This window comes from Haliotis rubra, unplaced genomic scaffold (assembly GCF_003918875.1).
Source record: "Haliotis rubra isolate DU_JTF1 unplaced genomic scaffold, ASM391887v1 Scf49, whole genome shotgun sequence".
Lineage (NCBI taxonomy): Eukaryota > Metazoa > Mollusca > Gastropoda > Lepetellida > Haliotidae > Haliotis > Haliotis rubra.
Window position 1 is genome coordinate 898,388 of NW_025767179.1, and position 16,444 is coordinate 914,831.

General features: G+C 37.2%; 2 protein-coding genes across 2 annotated transcripts in view; one reads left to right on the forward strand and one right to left on the reverse strand.

The window, feature by feature from the left end:
* The window catches only part of LOC124291333 (serine-rich adhesin for platelets-like), a 148,829-nt gene extending 144,445 nt beyond the window's left edge, over nucleotides 1-4,384 (reverse strand). The window contains exons 1-6 of the mRNA XM_046728310.1: nucleotides 4,311-4,384; nucleotides 3,329-3,484; nucleotides 2,668-2,739; nucleotides 1,413-1,520; nucleotides 858-932; nucleotides 95-269 (exon numbers count right to left, since the gene is read on the reverse strand). Of these exons, the coding sequence (XP_046584266.1) occupies nucleotides 95-269; nucleotides 858-932; nucleotides 1,413-1,520; nucleotides 2,668-2,739; nucleotides 3,329-3,451 (553 nt within the window). The 5' untranslated portion in view covers nucleotides 3,452-3,484; nucleotides 4,311-4,384. The remainder of the gene's footprint in view (nucleotides 1-94; nucleotides 270-857; nucleotides 933-1,412; nucleotides 1,521-2,667; nucleotides 2,740-3,328; nucleotides 3,485-4,310) is intronic.
* A 450-nt stretch (nucleotides 4,385-4,834) lies between these two features.
* LOC124291312 (serine/threonine-protein kinase RIO3-like) lies at nucleotides 4,835-13,646 on the forward strand. The gene is made up of 12 exons (XM_046728285.1): nucleotides 4,835-5,077; nucleotides 5,724-5,972; nucleotides 6,335-6,531; nucleotides 6,797-6,901; nucleotides 7,196-7,308; nucleotides 7,904-8,047; nucleotides 9,146-9,273; nucleotides 9,528-9,713; nucleotides 10,007-10,166; nucleotides 10,963-11,133; nucleotides 11,518-11,622; nucleotides 11,988-13,646. The coding sequence occupies exons 2-12, from the start codon at nucleotides 5,758-5,760 to the stop codon at nucleotides 12,129-12,131; spliced, it is 1,668 nt and encodes a 555-aa protein (XP_046584241.1). The 5' UTR covers nucleotides 4,835-5,077; nucleotides 5,724-5,757; the 3' UTR covers nucleotides 12,132-13,646.
* Nucleotides 13,647-16,444: the final 2,798 nt, after the last annotated feature.

The window sequence follows — 16,444 nt, forward strand, 5'->3', positions numbered from 1 at the left end:
ACACAACATAAGCCTTCTGAAAACTGAATAATATTTTATGCAATCGAAAAGCAGAAAATATGACAACCCACTTTATGTGATTTTGTCTACTCACCATTTTTCTCCAGCCTCTCCTGGCTGTTACTTAACTGCTGGAAGTGCACTGTCATACTTCTCAGCCGTTGTTCAAGGGCAGATAACTCTCCCAGTTGCTGATCCGAGGAGCTGAGATGGGACTGCAGCTTGTGCTCCTGTTCTCGCAGGCTTTTCTCCAGAGAATACTTTGACAGCTGCAAAAACATCAATTCAAAACCATGTACAGAACATGTTTCACTGAGTGAGTGAGTGAGTGAGTGAGTGAGAGTGAGTGTGATCTTACACCTCTTTTAGCATTATTCCACCAATATCAAGGAAGGGTGTACAAAATATGTACTTCACACATTGTAGTGAATCAAACCCTAAGACGTTCAGTGAGACAAAGGAATGCTTTGACCACTCAACTATCTTACCACCTCTCTTCAAACTGGATATTCTATGTAGACACAGATTGTAGTTAAAGTTATCAGGGGGCAGTGGGGTAGCCGATTGGTTAAAGCATTCACTTGTCATGCCAAAGACCCGGGTTTGATTCCCCACATGGGTACAATGTGTGAAGCCCATTTCTGGGGTCCTCCACAGTGATGTTGCTGGAATATTGCTGAAAGTGGTGTAAAAACCAAACTCACTCACCCACTCACTAAAGTTATCAGCCATACACTACTCGTTACTGACGCTTCTAATATAATGCTTTATACTAATTTTAATATTACTGCATTCACAAAAAAAATTGTTCACAATGTCAAATCTATAACAATGGAAGCTTCCATTTGCTTGCCTACCTGAAGTGAACGAACACTGTCCTTCAATGATTCTGTCTCTTTCTCACCACACTTTCTATAGACTTTTAGTTGTTTCTGAAAAAAATCACCTTTCAGTAGACATACATTTTCTGTATCACCTGCCAACCATAGGTAAAGAGGTCTATGGCAAATTTCTGATATGGATGTGAAACAGGTGCTCACGAATGGAATGTTGTGAGTCAGGTAAGTGCAGCATGTGATATAAGTCTATACCCCAACAAGTTCTCTGCACTCTGTGTGTGTGGTCCTGGTGTACTCTCAGGAACACTGACTCTGTGGTTTACATGTCCTTTGTGGACTTATAACAGTCAGTATTCAGTTATCATACACAAAATGCAGGATTGGGTGGTCAGACTCGCTGACTTTGTCAACACATGTCTTCGTATACCAATTGCTTAGATTGATGCTCATTATGTTGATCAATGGCTTATTTGATCCAGACTCGATGATTTACAACCGCTCTCTTATAGCTGGATCATTGCTGAGTGCAGTGTTAAACACCAAACAAACATAAACAGCGTATATAATTCTCACATTCTCCTCCTCCAAGAGCCTCATCTTCTCCTGCAAGTTTCGCTCCAAGTCGGACATATGCCGCTGATGCTGTTCTCTGATAGTAGACAGCTGCCCAACCTCTGCATCCTGGATACACATACAATACTCACACTACTAACTGGAAACAGTTGAGATTTTTCAATGATTATTAAACAAAACTGGCTTATTTAATCAATAAATCATTCTTAACATTCAGTATTTTTTCAGTATATTGAAAGCACATTCAAAACATGTCTAACATGATGTGGAAAATTCAGCCTTATTCCACAGATCTTTGGTGCATTGCATATTGATGATGTATTGTAGATAACCTTTCAAAGGAATATTTGAATTTTTATGTTAAAAACGTGATAAAAAGCATGTTGCTCATTAAATCAATTAGTGATTGAGTGTGGTTTTAAGCCGCTTTAACCATAAGGCTACAACACCATCCCTCAAATCAATGAACACATTATACAGACATCAATCGCAATTCCGAATATTAATCACACCATATATCATCCATAACTAACGCATATGCCTGATGTAAACTCATAACATTATTCTTACACTCATATATTAGTATATCACACTATGGATATCCTAATTTGTACCACTTTCAAACCATCTGTCATGAGAACATATTATCTTACCATACATATCAAACTTAAATGTCAGGGATACATGAAAACACTTTCCTTGCTTTTATGCCAAAATACATGAATACTCAGCATTTTCTATCATTCATATCCTGTATCTTGTGATAACACAAATATTCAAAGTATTAAAAATAAGTGAGTCCCTCAACTCAAACTAGTTTCAAACTTTATTTACCATAACACTGTAAACATCATTCCAACACCTGTATCTTGTGATAACACAAATATTCAAAGTTGGAAAATTAGTGAGTCCCTAAACTCAAATACTTCAGAAAACTAGTTTCAAACTTTATTTACCATAACACTGAAACATCATTCCAACACCTGTATCTTGTGATAACACAAATATTCAAAGTTGGAAAATTAGTGAGTCTTCCACAGATATATACTGTTATTACCAGTTAAATGAAACACAATTTGTCAAATACCATATAAATATTTATATATATATATACAATAATAAATTACGTTTTCATGAGCTATATCAATCACTAAAGTGCATATCTTAACAATGTTCCAAAACATAATTTACCACAACACAAACATAATGCCGACACCAGATGTACATTGCTAACCAAATGTACTGCTGTACTTACACATCTCCTCTCCAGCTGATACTTCTCATTGACCAACAGCTTGATCCTCTCCTCGCTCTCTGCATCATTGCCCTACAGAAACATACCTGCTGTTGTGTATCATTGCACAGATTTATCTAGGATTTAAAACTAAATGCCTGTGTCAAGTAAACTGCTATTTTATTAAAAATTTTGATTTACACAAATTTCCTGTTTTCTTTGTTCTTGGAGGTATTCAACATTGTAGTTAAGCATTGCATTCAAAGCAATACGATAAGATCAATCTTTCAAGCCTCTTCATTGGCCTTGTCATGAGCTAAATACAAGATACCATGTGTGAAGCACACATATTTCAGCATTAAAAACCAGCATGTTTGCAACCTGAAGACATGGAATATCTATAACATATAACATGTAGAAGGCCATTCCTTTAAAACTAATCTTCTGTCAGCTCTAAGAATATTTTAACACTTCACAAACTTAATCCGACTTGTGTAAATTTGTATCCCTATCTTTTCATATGAAAGATCAAAATATTATGATAATGAAATAAACAGACCTATGTTGTGACATGTTTGAATGCTCAGAATCTGTAGAATTACATTATACTATCATGAAACATATGAACACCAATGAAATTATCATGTTACACTAGAGTCATGTAATATTATGCACACTGTACCCTTCGCAATTTGACCTCCTCAATGATCTCCACCAAGCAGTTTCTTAAATGATAGAACTCTGCATTGCTGAACACTTCGCTGCCACCAAGACATATTTGCTCATCTGTTTCTAGCTTCTCCATTGTAACTTGCTGCTAACCATCTTTTTACAAGCCCTGCAACAGAGCATTCATTTATTTCAGAATCAGATGTCAGTATATTTGCACTAGAAATGCGGACATGAAGAAGCATTGGCGTGTGTGAAATCAAGCATGGATTGGAAGTCCTGCATCCTTGTTACGATCTTTATGTTTTAATAGTTAGGGTAAAACCTTTAAGGGCTCCAATGAATCAAATACTATATGAGAATAGGACCACAAGGATACCTCAATTGTGAGCACTGCAGTCATGAAGGCCATTCATTTGAATGGACATGAAAGTTAAAAGGGCATAAACAAGACAAAAAGAGTATGGTTTTATCAAGAATATATATAACTGATAAACATATTAAAAACTTATATAGATGCTTTGAATGTGCATGTGAATATGGATTTCAATAAGTGAATTAATTCACAGGCTAAAAGGGACTTTTTTATAAATAACTGTATCATTTGCAAATCTCTGCTGAATTTATTGTGTCATCAAATCTCGTTTGTAACGCCACATGAAGGTATTCCAAATATGATCGACATTCTTGCCACCTCCATTTCCATTATCCTACAGCAATGTACGTAAATCACAAATGCGGCTGTGATTGATTGAGAAGTTTGGAAGAAAAGGCAGATGAGTCGTCTACGTAAACTAACTAGGTTTATCTACACAAGACAGGAACTATGAGTATCTATGCACTATCTTCTGCCGTGATTCTTGTGAACTTTTTTTCTACACTCAAAGCTCAACATTCATTTGGGTGTCAATATCAGTAAATAATACGAATATTATTAAATAGCAATAATGGTTTGGCGGAAATATTTAAACAATTCTATATTAAGCAGCATCCACCTGTTATGTTATATATGTAATAGTCAGTGTTGAATATTTATATTTTCCCGCTTGTACTTCTTTTCAATGTTTACTTACACAGTTCGAAACATAATAACCTGACACGACCGATAAAGTGCATGACACGTTTAACACCGAAACACATGTACACTAAGGGAGAATAACTGGAAAGAGAGATTTTCTCAAATCGTATTATTAAATTACATAAATAACGTAGTACATAAACCCCAATCGTTTTCCTAGTTCAACGTTACTTTCATGTTAATATTAGTCCGGGTTTTACCAGAACCGGAAGAATGAAGAGAATACACTTAATAAGACCTATTACATTTAATGGAAATACCAACACCGATTTTCAATATACACAGTGATATCTTCTCCCAAATATATACTATAATACAACAAGTTCAAGTAAATATTTTGTATCAAATAGACAGAATATTTTTAGTCACATTATCTAAATGTCTATATTCTGCTCAGACACCTAATGATTAGTTTGCGAGAAACTAGTTTCTAATGAATTTCACAAGCGGACGACATTTCCTGTCGCAATAGTTTATTTTTAGTTTTGGTTGTAATTCTGCTTATAAAAGTTTATTCTGTAACGGCAATATCATAAAACGTAAAGTCAAGTCGGAAACGTTTGGAGAAAGCTTATCCTGTGAATTTTGTTTTAAAAAATATCGGTTTAGAACAGATCTTTCTACCGTGGATTTTGTAAATCAGCCAGTTTTCACTACCGTTTCATCTATCAACATTCAAGCAAGGTATAGTCTAAATAATAGCATCTCTTTATTTGAATTGTTACTTTGTTATGTTAGTGCTGTCAGTCATACTTGCTTATTAGCTGGGATGATACTGATCAAGCTTTTAGTTTCAGATCTTTTGTTTTCTGGAACCGTGACTGATTGTTATAAAAATATCCAATTGTCACCTCAAGAGCTTGTAAAAAAAATAACAGCAAGATATCTGGTCACTACATGTGGTTTGTACACAAGCTTAACCTACTTACCCGCCAAAATGTAGAATAATTTTGGGGTATAAATCATCATCTGCCCTGTCTTAATTTCTCAAAAGTACACTAAATGTCTGAAATTAGGTATACGAAAATACTATATAAACATGATAAAGGAAATTAAATTTCTGAAGTAATTCTGACAATGGAGGTAAAAACAGCCACTAAGATGTAATAGTTGTTCTAACTCTGCGGCCTAGTGAGTGACGTAAATAAGGTCATGCGAAACCCCTTGTCAAATATTCACTAAATACACTAACCCCTTTTGACCTTTTCCGTTAGAGACCATATATCTTTGCTGCTACTTTTACATTACGTCATGTAAAACAGGGTAGAATTCAATTTGAATAGTACATGATATATTTGAGTGTCTCTAACAAAAACAGTTTTTTTTGCAGCAAGCAGCAAGCATCACCAGTCATATCAAAAGCTATGGAAGGAACAGTTTCTGAGAATCCAATCCCAACCCAAACCATCACCCCATCCACTAATCCCTGGGCAAAGAAGTCAACTCCATGGGGTAAGAGCCCTCCAGTTGTGGCCTGCTCTCTGGAAGAAGTGATGAGTGAGCAGCTGGCAGCTGATCTTCAGGACAAGGAAGGATGGCCCGAGTTGGGTCCTGTGAAGAAAGAACAGAAAGTTAAAGGGTGAGAGGATTGCTGGACGCATCATAGCGATGGCATCAATAAGCCCAAAACAAACTGATTTGTCATTTCACAATCTGTTACTGGTTCATATATCAGCAGGCAGCATTTTCATTATGAATATAAAAACAGACAACCAGTAACAGTAACGTTGAAATCTATCTGAACTGTATACCAGCAGTTTTAAACGTTACTATTTATTATGCAGATTTTCTTCTAACCTTTGAATATATCGTTTATGCATATTGATTGATAGCAGTGTCCAGTCTGATATGCTTTAATGTAGGGGTATCTGTAACAAATGGCCATACACTCATCATGAAATATAAGGGTGATTTCAGTTTGTAATTTTGGCTGTGTTTTAGACAAGAAGCTGCTGCAGCTGCTGTTCCTGATATGACTGAAGATGAAGTGACAGAGATCCTGGCAGCTGCTGGCATAGCTACAGACAAGGAGGGTACAAGTGATGAACTAATTGCCCGCATGATGCAGCTGGAGTTTGACAGAGAACATAACAAAATGCTTCAAAAAGAGCAGGAAAAATTTAATGGAACTAACAAAGGTAAGAGTAGCCATGACCTTGCAGTGTTCAAAATACTTTGCTTTGACTTGAGTGTTGCGTATGCTAGTCTCTACCTACAATGTCATAGCCTAACTCATTCGATGCATCTTATGGCCATTCAAAAATGTAGGCATTTTCAGAATGTTTTAATTTGGGAGGAATCACACCAATTTCTTATTGAATGAATAAGAATATCAAATATCTGAAGTATATTCTTCTCACTTATTTGATGAAGGAAATTGCAAACTGTATTTGAATATTTCAGTTCAAATAACATTTGACAACTATAAGACAAGACATCCAGTATATGAGGATGAGGAAGAGGAGGATAGTGATGAATATGGAGACCCACCAGAGAAAAATAACTGGGGTAAGTGACTGAGATTGTTCATGTTGATGATGTAGGGGTTGTGTGGTAGCCTTATGGATAAAGCGTCCAACTGTCACTGAAGACCTGGGTCGATTCCGCTCATGGGTACAATGTGTGAAGCCCATTTCTAGTGTCCTACGCCGTGATATGCTGGAATATTGGTCTTAAGTGGCGTAAAACCTCACTCACTCACTCACTCATTGTTATCACTTGATAGTTCCCCACCCCACTCCTGTAAAGTGTAATCTGGTTGTTTGTGCTAGGTGTATAGTTATTAGTTTCATTTTGTTGCAGATAAGAAAAGTCCTAAAATTGGCCCCAAAGGTTACACAGGCACAGGGAAGAACATCACCACTAAGCATGACAAGGCAATCTGTGGCAGGCGCAATGCTGAGAAGATGATGATGGTAGGAAGTTCTGCCAAGTTTTGTTTTGTTTAACATCAGGGCTGAGCATATCTTACATGTCAGCATCTGTTATATGGTGGGTTCAGCTACAGTTTTACCCTCATTGGTAAATACATAACTCTGCTGATATAGAATTATACGTTTGTGTTAAGTCAATGTAAAAATCTGCAAAAACACTTGGATACACACCATTGCATACTGAAATATTTGTCAGTGACCTGGCCCATCTAACTTATAATTTCCTCCATATAGTTGGAATATGGCTGAGTGCGGCATAAAACTAAAGTCACTCACTTGCTCTAATTTCCTACTTTTGATTTCATGGAAGTTAGATCACATGTCAAGCAGTTTATGATGATGCTTGTCAACAAAACTGCTACCAGATTCTACTTCATTGAATTTATAAGTCTACAGTCTTGGTGTCCTTAAATTGCTGACAAGATTTTTAGTTCACATTACTTCTAACACATTTCAGGCCTCAGATTGACAGTTCCATTGATAAAACAAGGGTGAAAAATCAGCCTCAGAATTATGTGTTGCTTTGTCATTTGTCCTGTGTCTTCCAACTGACATCTTCTCTGTGATTGTTTGTCAGTTCCCACCAGGTTTCGGGTCTGGAGATGGTGAGGGCATGGACATGCAGCTGCCCAACCATGTGTACAACAAGTTGAAGGCTCACTCACAGAAGGAGGACAAGCACAGAGAGAAGCTGCATGAAAAGAAGGAGCACTCTACTGCTGTATGTATGCTTATGCTCTTATACTCATACACTTAGGACAAATATGTCAAATTATGTAACTTCTGTATGGATGTTGAGTATATTGTTTATATCCAATTTCGTTTTAGGTTTGGTTCCGTAATTTGGCATATTGAGAGTTAGCTCCCTTGATTTTTGGTTGTTTTTTGGTGATTTCACGAAAGCCAACGATTGTGTGTCTCTCGTCATGGGGAAAACTTTTTCATCACACCTATCTCAATGATCTATATTAAACACAGTGATGTACAAACATTTCCCGACGATAAAGACCTGAAACTTCAAACGACAGAAAGTCTTTTGTTCTATTAACAACAATGGATTCTGATTGAATAGTTCCGTGGTATTAAGACAGTACTCATACTCATGATACTTGTGAGAGCCAACACCAGTCAAGCTTTGTGACTTTGTTCTCCAAGCCCTGATGGTCTTGCTTGTTGCTTATACCTTCAGTCAAAGGTTAGCCTGGTCCAGATTGAATTACTTGCAGCCCTGATTGATATGGCTGTCAAACAAATATTAACTAACCCACCATTCCTATCTATGTAGGAGGAGAATATTTTCTCTTACAAACCAAATAAAGGCTACAGGAATTCCTTTTTCAATTTCAGTTTATTCTTAATATTGTCAAAAAGTTAATAAAGTAACCGAGATTTCATCAGAACATTCAGTAATGTACCTCTTTCCTATTCACTGTCTTCAGTGTGCAAGATTCTTTTTCATAATAACATTAACCCGTTAAGATCCTGGTTAGAATTGGTCTTCAGAAACCCATGCTAATCATGAGACAAATAACATGATCAGTCAGTCAGGCTCACTGATTTGGTTGACACATGTCATCGTATCACAATTGCGTAGATCAATGCTCATGATGTTGATCACTGGATTATCTGGTCCAGACACTATTATTTACAGACCACTACCATATAGCTGGAATATTGCTAAGTGTGGTGTTAAACAATTATCAAGAGTCTTTGTCATGCTCTGCAATTTGTATATTCATGTCTGATACAAAAGTTGTTTGGTAATATCTGTCCCAGTATTGGTTTGTTGGTATATATATGTATGTATTCCATGTTACAGGAGCACGCTGTAGATCCCCGGACTCGACTACTCATGTACAAGCTGGTCAACAACGGATGGTTGGATTCTATATCTGGCACCATCAGTGGGGGGAAGGAGTCTGTCGTCTTCCATGCATTTGGTGGCAGGTTAGTGGTGCTATTATGAATATTTATATCAAACATCTTTTCCATGATGATGTATGTATAGGTTGAGTATTGTAGTAACAGGTACTGAAATACTGTAATGATAATTTGTATTGAAAAGGGTACCAGTGGATAATATTGGACGATATTTGACAGGAACGATAGAACGTTATGGGTAATAATAACCTTCAACATGTGGAAGTAATGAAATACTAAATAACTGTTTAGTCTGATTAATGTTAATGTGTCTGTTTTAGTGTGGAGGGAAAGGATATACCAAAGGAGTGTGCTATAAAAGTGTTTAAAACTACACTGAATGAGTTCAAGAATCGGGAACAGTATGTCCACGGAGACCCCAGGTTTTTCAAAGATGACTTCAAGAAACAGAACCCACGGAAGATAATGAAACTGTGGGCCAACAAAGAAGCTTTCAATCTCAACAGGTAATATTATAGTCTGTTGTACTTTTATGTTAGATTTGAAAAATTGTAACCGCTGCATAAAATAAGGGGAAGTAACTCCCATATTAAGGTTGGTATGAATTGCATTTACCACTTCTTTCCATGTTCATGTATTATGTTTATAGAATATGGATAATGTTTGTATTATTCTTTCTAACATGTCATATAATGGGGATTATCATGAAAAATGTTATCTAATAGACTTTGTGAGGATTGTGTGTTATGCAACATGTATATTGAATTATACTTAAAGTAAAGATTTCCACATTCTCCAGGATGAAGAAGTTTGATCTCCCCTGTCCCCATGTTGTGGTAAGGAAACAGCATGTTCTCGTCATGTCTTTCATTGGAGACGATGGAATATCAGCTCCTAAACTCAAGGATGCAAGACTGTCATCTGCAGACTTGGAAGATGCATATGCACAAACAAAGAAGGTAATATTTCTTACTTAATATCTTAATATTTCTTACTGTATTTATTGCTTGATAAAGTATGGCTAAAGAAGTTATTGGAATATCAGGAGCTGAAACTGTTAGGCCACATTTAGGTCTAAATTTATTGCACATTATGGAAATATGGCCACCAATTCGTTTAGTAGCTTCAGATAGCTAAAGAGTACTGATGCAGCTTGATGTATTAAACACTCCTTTCTCAAACTGTGTCATAGTGAGATATTTGCGATCTCTGTCAATCCTTCCATGTTTAAGATAACATAGTTCAACTGTATACAAGTCATCTGTTTGTTTATGGCGATCTCTAAAAGCCTTTTTAGCACTGAGGTCTTTTAATTTGTTTTGTTGGTTAATTGTTATGCTCTGTTTTTCTTTGTTTTACCATTTTTAAAATCTAAACACCCATGAAGATCTGTGTTAGAACTGGTCTTCAGTAACCCATGCTTCTCGTAATGGAATCGGGTGGTCAGGTATCTTAATAGCGTAGATCGATGATCATGCTGTTGGTCACTGGATTGTCTGGTCCAGACTCCATTATTTACAGACTGCCACCATATAGCTCAAATATTGCTAAGTGTGGCATTAAACAACAAACCAACCAACCAATGAAAATTTTAAAATGGCAGCCTCCAGCCAGGAGTGTTGATAAATAACTAACTGAGAAACTTTTTTTTTACATTTAAAATTAGTTTTGATGTTCTCTGTCCAGTCACCTGTACAACTAAGTACCATTCTTCCATTGTGTTTAGGTGTCACCAACACTTTTTTGATGTTTCAGATCATGTGGGACTTACAGCAGAAATGTGGCATAGTGCATGCAGACTTGAGTGAGTTCAACATGTTGTGGTACAAAGATCAGGTGTATGTCATCGATGTCAGTCAGGCTGTGGACCAGGTTCACCCCAAGGCCATGGAGTTCCTGTACAGGGACTGCTGTAACGTCACAAGGGTAGGTATAACATGAACCCAGTTGAGGCAGAATAGATCACTGCTACCCTTGTCTTCACTGTTTTCAGTTTAGTGTGGTTAAGTCTACAGGTAATCTAGCCTACAAGATACTAGCCCACAATATTTTGTTCACCTGTGTAGGGTGTTTGTTCATGAGAATTTTAAAATCACAAAAATATCAATATCCGTTCATTTAAGAGTTTTATGTACTAAGTACTCATCTTACTATCTTACTACAATGTGTGAAGCCCATTTCTGGTGTCCCCCGCCGTGATGTTGCTGGAATATTGCTAAAAGCGGAGTAAAACCAAAATCAGTCAGTCAGTCAGTACTATCTTACTATCAACCAAGAGAGTGTCTTACATTCTTACAATTTTGTTTCCAGTTTTTCAATAGTTATGGCGTCCATGATGTGGCATCACCAGAGGAGTTGTTCAATGAAACCACAAGGCTCAGTATACAGGGAACTGGAGCTGACTTTCTTTGTCAGGTAAGCTGAATATTGTCTTCATCACCCCAGTATCACTGCAATATTGTATCCAAAGTGAGTTTTAGACCACTTTCAGTACTATTGTAGTTACGTCATGGCATATCTAACAGATGTGGGAGTAAATCTTGAATTGATGCAGGATGGTAACCACTTTGTTTGTTAATGTTATTACATATACTAAGTAGTAATGGTTAATGCTTAGGAATCTGGCCCATCTGCCATCTGCAAAACAGGTCTCTGGCCGTCCATGCTTGTACTGAAGTGAGAATCCAGTGTAATTTAGCTATGACGGTACTGACCTCGTAATGTCAGTATCACACACACATTTAGTTGAGGTTGTTAGCTTTGCTCTGTTCCATCGACAGGTTCAGCGCTATGACAAGGACAGGAAGGAATCCATGGTAACACATGCCAATCAATACAAGGAATATGCTTTCGACTTCCACTTTGATATCTCACAGAGGGAACGGGAGATGGGTTTACAGGACAGTGATGATGACGAGGACTGAACATACAGCACACAGTCCAGTTTGGTCTCACTGGAAATTGCTCACTGCCAAAGCCTTGCTGCCCCGCTGAATGCAAACTAATCTGAAGATGGTGTTTCTTTAGCTGCATTCTCGCTGTATCAGGGAGGAGGAAAGTATCACAGTCTTTCATGCCAAAATTGAAACTGTCGATGCAGGCATTTATTTACTGTTATCTGATTTTGTTCTTGAAAGACGACTATTTTGGACGAAACGAAAGCTCACCTTACAGTGACTCAGATTACAATATTGAAACTAGAATATAACATCTTACAATATTTCTGAGAGAAAAATGTTCATCACATATATAAGTTAATACATGAAGTTCAAATCAGGTAATGATAATACAAGAGTGGACAAGATATTTATTTGTGCTAAGGTATGTTATCTTGAACTTTGAACTAAACCCCATTCACGTCATCGCCTACACTGACCTGCATAAGTCATGTTCATGATCTTGCAATGAAATTGGTACAAAATTTAGATCATGGCATTGTTCACAAAATATACTTTTCGATGTGAATGTAGGAATGAAATAATGAATATATCTATGTGAGGCGAGTCTCAGAAGATGACGCTTAATCACAAGTAATAATTATGCCTCTAAAGCATTAACTTTAGGTCAAGTTGTTTCTTTCATAGATGAGCAAAATATCCAGTAACTATATTTCTTAGTTTTGTATCTGCTCCAACCTCATCCAGTGATAAGATGCTGTGCCTATATTCTGTGGCCGAGCCAACGGAATGTTTGATATTCATGAAGTGAACTTTATCTTGGTTTCAGAGCTAATGCATTCTTGACTGAATGAAAGAGAACGTATTCTTTAGTCCAGACTGATAGTGTATAGTAGTGTTTAAAACCTGTGAGAAAATAGGAAAGTTTCAAGACAATCTTTTCATACCAAAGCAAGCTATTTAGAAATGTTACCAATCATAATAAAAAAATGTGTCCTTTGCTTATTGGCCTATTGGGACAGTACATATCAAAAGAGTGCACAGTGCATATTGTACAATTACAAAGTGTGGAGGTGGTACATATTACATAGAGATGGTCATAGTGACAATGTGTAAATACTTATGCATAATATATATACAATTCCAATGAAAAGAAGCCTTGATGTGATTGCCTTCTTCAGTGTTGTTTTCAAAATGGTTTGTATGATAATCTCCCGATATAACAAGTATTTGTGAATGATCAGAACATTAGCTTTCATTTCCTTCTGAAAGTAATTAATGAAATATTTAGTTTATCTTTTATTCTCAAATTGATGTAGCTTGTCTGCATCCTTATGATTACCAGTATGTGGCTGTAGTGTTAATTTGTCTTTAGACAAAACGTTTTATCCTTCTATGTAGTATGGTGTTGTCAGACTGCTCTGTGATGTTATGGCTGAATGAAAGTGTTGGATGCGTGTTGTTGATTCTATTTATGAAATTGAGTATCATTTACATGGTACATTTTGACACAGGTGTTGGAATAAACATTTCAACAAGAAACATCTGTTGTGTTGTTTTCATACCAGATCCTGCATCATCTAGGCACAGAATTTTTAACTATTTTCCCCTTCAATTCTGCCCTTTACCATGCCAAGATCAGCAGGTTACAGTTCAAATTCCATTTTCATCCTACATTTTATTCATTATTCATCAATCAGTTCAGAACAATGTAAATCTGATTCAATGATTCCTATGATCACATTCAGTATTGACTCTAATGGCGTAAAGGTCAACTCTTGTTTGCTGTTTGGCTGAGATGGGCAGTATTTCTGCCATACTATACCAATACCACTCCCTGCCAGATGGAGTAATCAAGGCATGTGTACTGACCACCCTATCAATTTTAAGTTACTTGGGACCAATAATATCCAACAGGGGCCATGAATGACCCCTACTGTGTCACAATGAGTCACTGTTCCTGAAACCTATGATAATGTATTTGAAACACAATAAGCATTGATATGTTGCTAAAGTTTCCATCACCATGACCAGTTTTCCTGTGTTTCATCAAAGTGGTAACCTATTTTGTAATGCCTCTGAAACAGACATTGTATATGTGATCTATATAACAAGGTTACTAATGCCCACAGACATCAGATCTGATATTTAACATGGCCATTATGGTTCTCAAAATGTTCAGGTGAGCTTCAGAGCATTATGCGTTTACCTTTTTCAAATATCCTAAATGAAGATTACCTTTTCAATTGTCATGCTTCAACATGCATTCAACTGTTAACCTTCCTCTTTGAATGGACATGAGTTCAATGATTCTAGCGATGAGAAACCCTTCATACTTAATATTGGATAAGGGACATGACTAAATCGTGTCTCTCATCCCACCAACCATCAATAATTTTATGAATCATGTTTGTTTGTATTCCAATTTGGGTACAATTCCATTTCTGGTGTCCCCAGCCGTGATTTGCTGGATTATTGCTAAAAGCGGCGTAAAACCAAACTCAGTCAGTCAGTCGTTGTATTCCAATTTGGGTAAAGGGCGGGACGTCACGTACGTGAGGAGGGAGATTTGACACCTATCTCAGGACAGGAGTGTTTTGTGCGGTTATTTATCATTACAGGATATTTATATAGCGCACATATCCAGGCAACTAAGTGCATGCTCAAGGCGCTGGTATTTTTTCCCTCGATCACTGGATGTCAATCTCAACGGCACATCGTATTATCAATCTCAACTCCCTGGGGAGTATACAACTCTTGCAGCCTCTAGGTGCACCGAGTTATTGTGGCTTTCTCATCCTAACGTGGTTGTAAAACAAATGAATTTCCACACTTTTTCCACGGTACGAATTTTGACAGGGACATCAATGAATCCGCATTCTGCATAAAACGTAATTGATGTCATGATCTGTTAGGTGTGGGTTCGAATCGCAGGATGATTCCTCTTATTGCCATTTTGCTGCCAGAACCAAGTGAGATGCTCCCATGCACTATCCTTGGAGTTTCCCGAATACACGATTAGACACGAAACTTTGTTAACGTTCCAAATGATCAACCACGCAGTAGCCAGTTAACAATCATTAGCGAATTCACACGACCTAAAAGGGTTCTCACAGACTAAAGTTGGGTACTTATAGTATTTTTTACACCGTTTTTTCAGCAATCTGCCATATCTGTTTCCTACCACTAAAGTAGCTCGTTGAATTGTAAAAGATTGAGGGATGCAAGCCGTGTGTCAGTATGCGGCGTCAAATCCGTGGCTGTCTGCCCCAGTATAATAATTGTTAAAGTTTTGCTAATTTGTAAACTTAACAACGATGACTGTATGAGAAAGTATAGTTTTGAACCGCTTTTAGTAATCCCCCAGCAGCACCACGGAAGCGACACTGATATTACCTCCAGACTGTATCGGGACGGGTACTTTGCTTACAGCCAGAGTAGCCCCTCGAACTGCTATGTAGTATCTATTTGGTTAGAATGTTTCGGTACATGATACACTCGGAGTTGCGATGAAGAGATTATTCAGTCAGTGAACTGAGCCCCTATTACTTAAAGATCACATGCAACGTAAAACACAACTTTGCAGATTCTGATACCTTTCGGTATGGACTTACCGAAACAAATCGTCAAAAATGCAAATTCAACTTATAAAGTTGAAAAATAACGCGATGAAAAAAAACGCGCGAAATCGGAGTTCAAACGTTTCACTAATTTTCCCCAGACTTTTCTGGGGAAAACGGGTTTCAACAGCTGGGCTGCGCTTATAGCACGTGCGCAGTGAAGTAGGTTCGCGCAGCTTGGAAGCGGTTGTCCGGTGAATACTCGGTGAAGGCTTTGGTGTGAGCTATTTTTCTAATGTTTTGTTGATATCTCACAGGCGCGAGCTTTTTATATGTTATGACAGTAAATTAACTGTTTATATAATTTCATTTGTCTATTTCACCACACGTTCTTCTTACCGAGTCACTTTCTCAGTTCGATACTTAAAAGCAATGCCATTATTTAGCGTTGACAGAATTTCCAACTGTGATATAGATATGTCGTTGTCACAGACAAAACTCAGTGTCTTGTTTTATTGACACCTGTGTGTCTGCCTGCCTGCCTGTCTGCTAATGACAATATTCAATACACAGCTGCTATCACTGACCACATGCAATTTGAACTTAACACCAATCAGGCCTATACACCATAAACAAAATGCATTGATTTATGGCCCGAGTTCGGTCTCTGTCACATTATGTAATTACACAGACAGGCAGGTGTGATACTTGAACACATGACATGTTATGATGTCTGTTGATTGCAAAATGTTATACACAAAAAATGAGCATGTATTTACA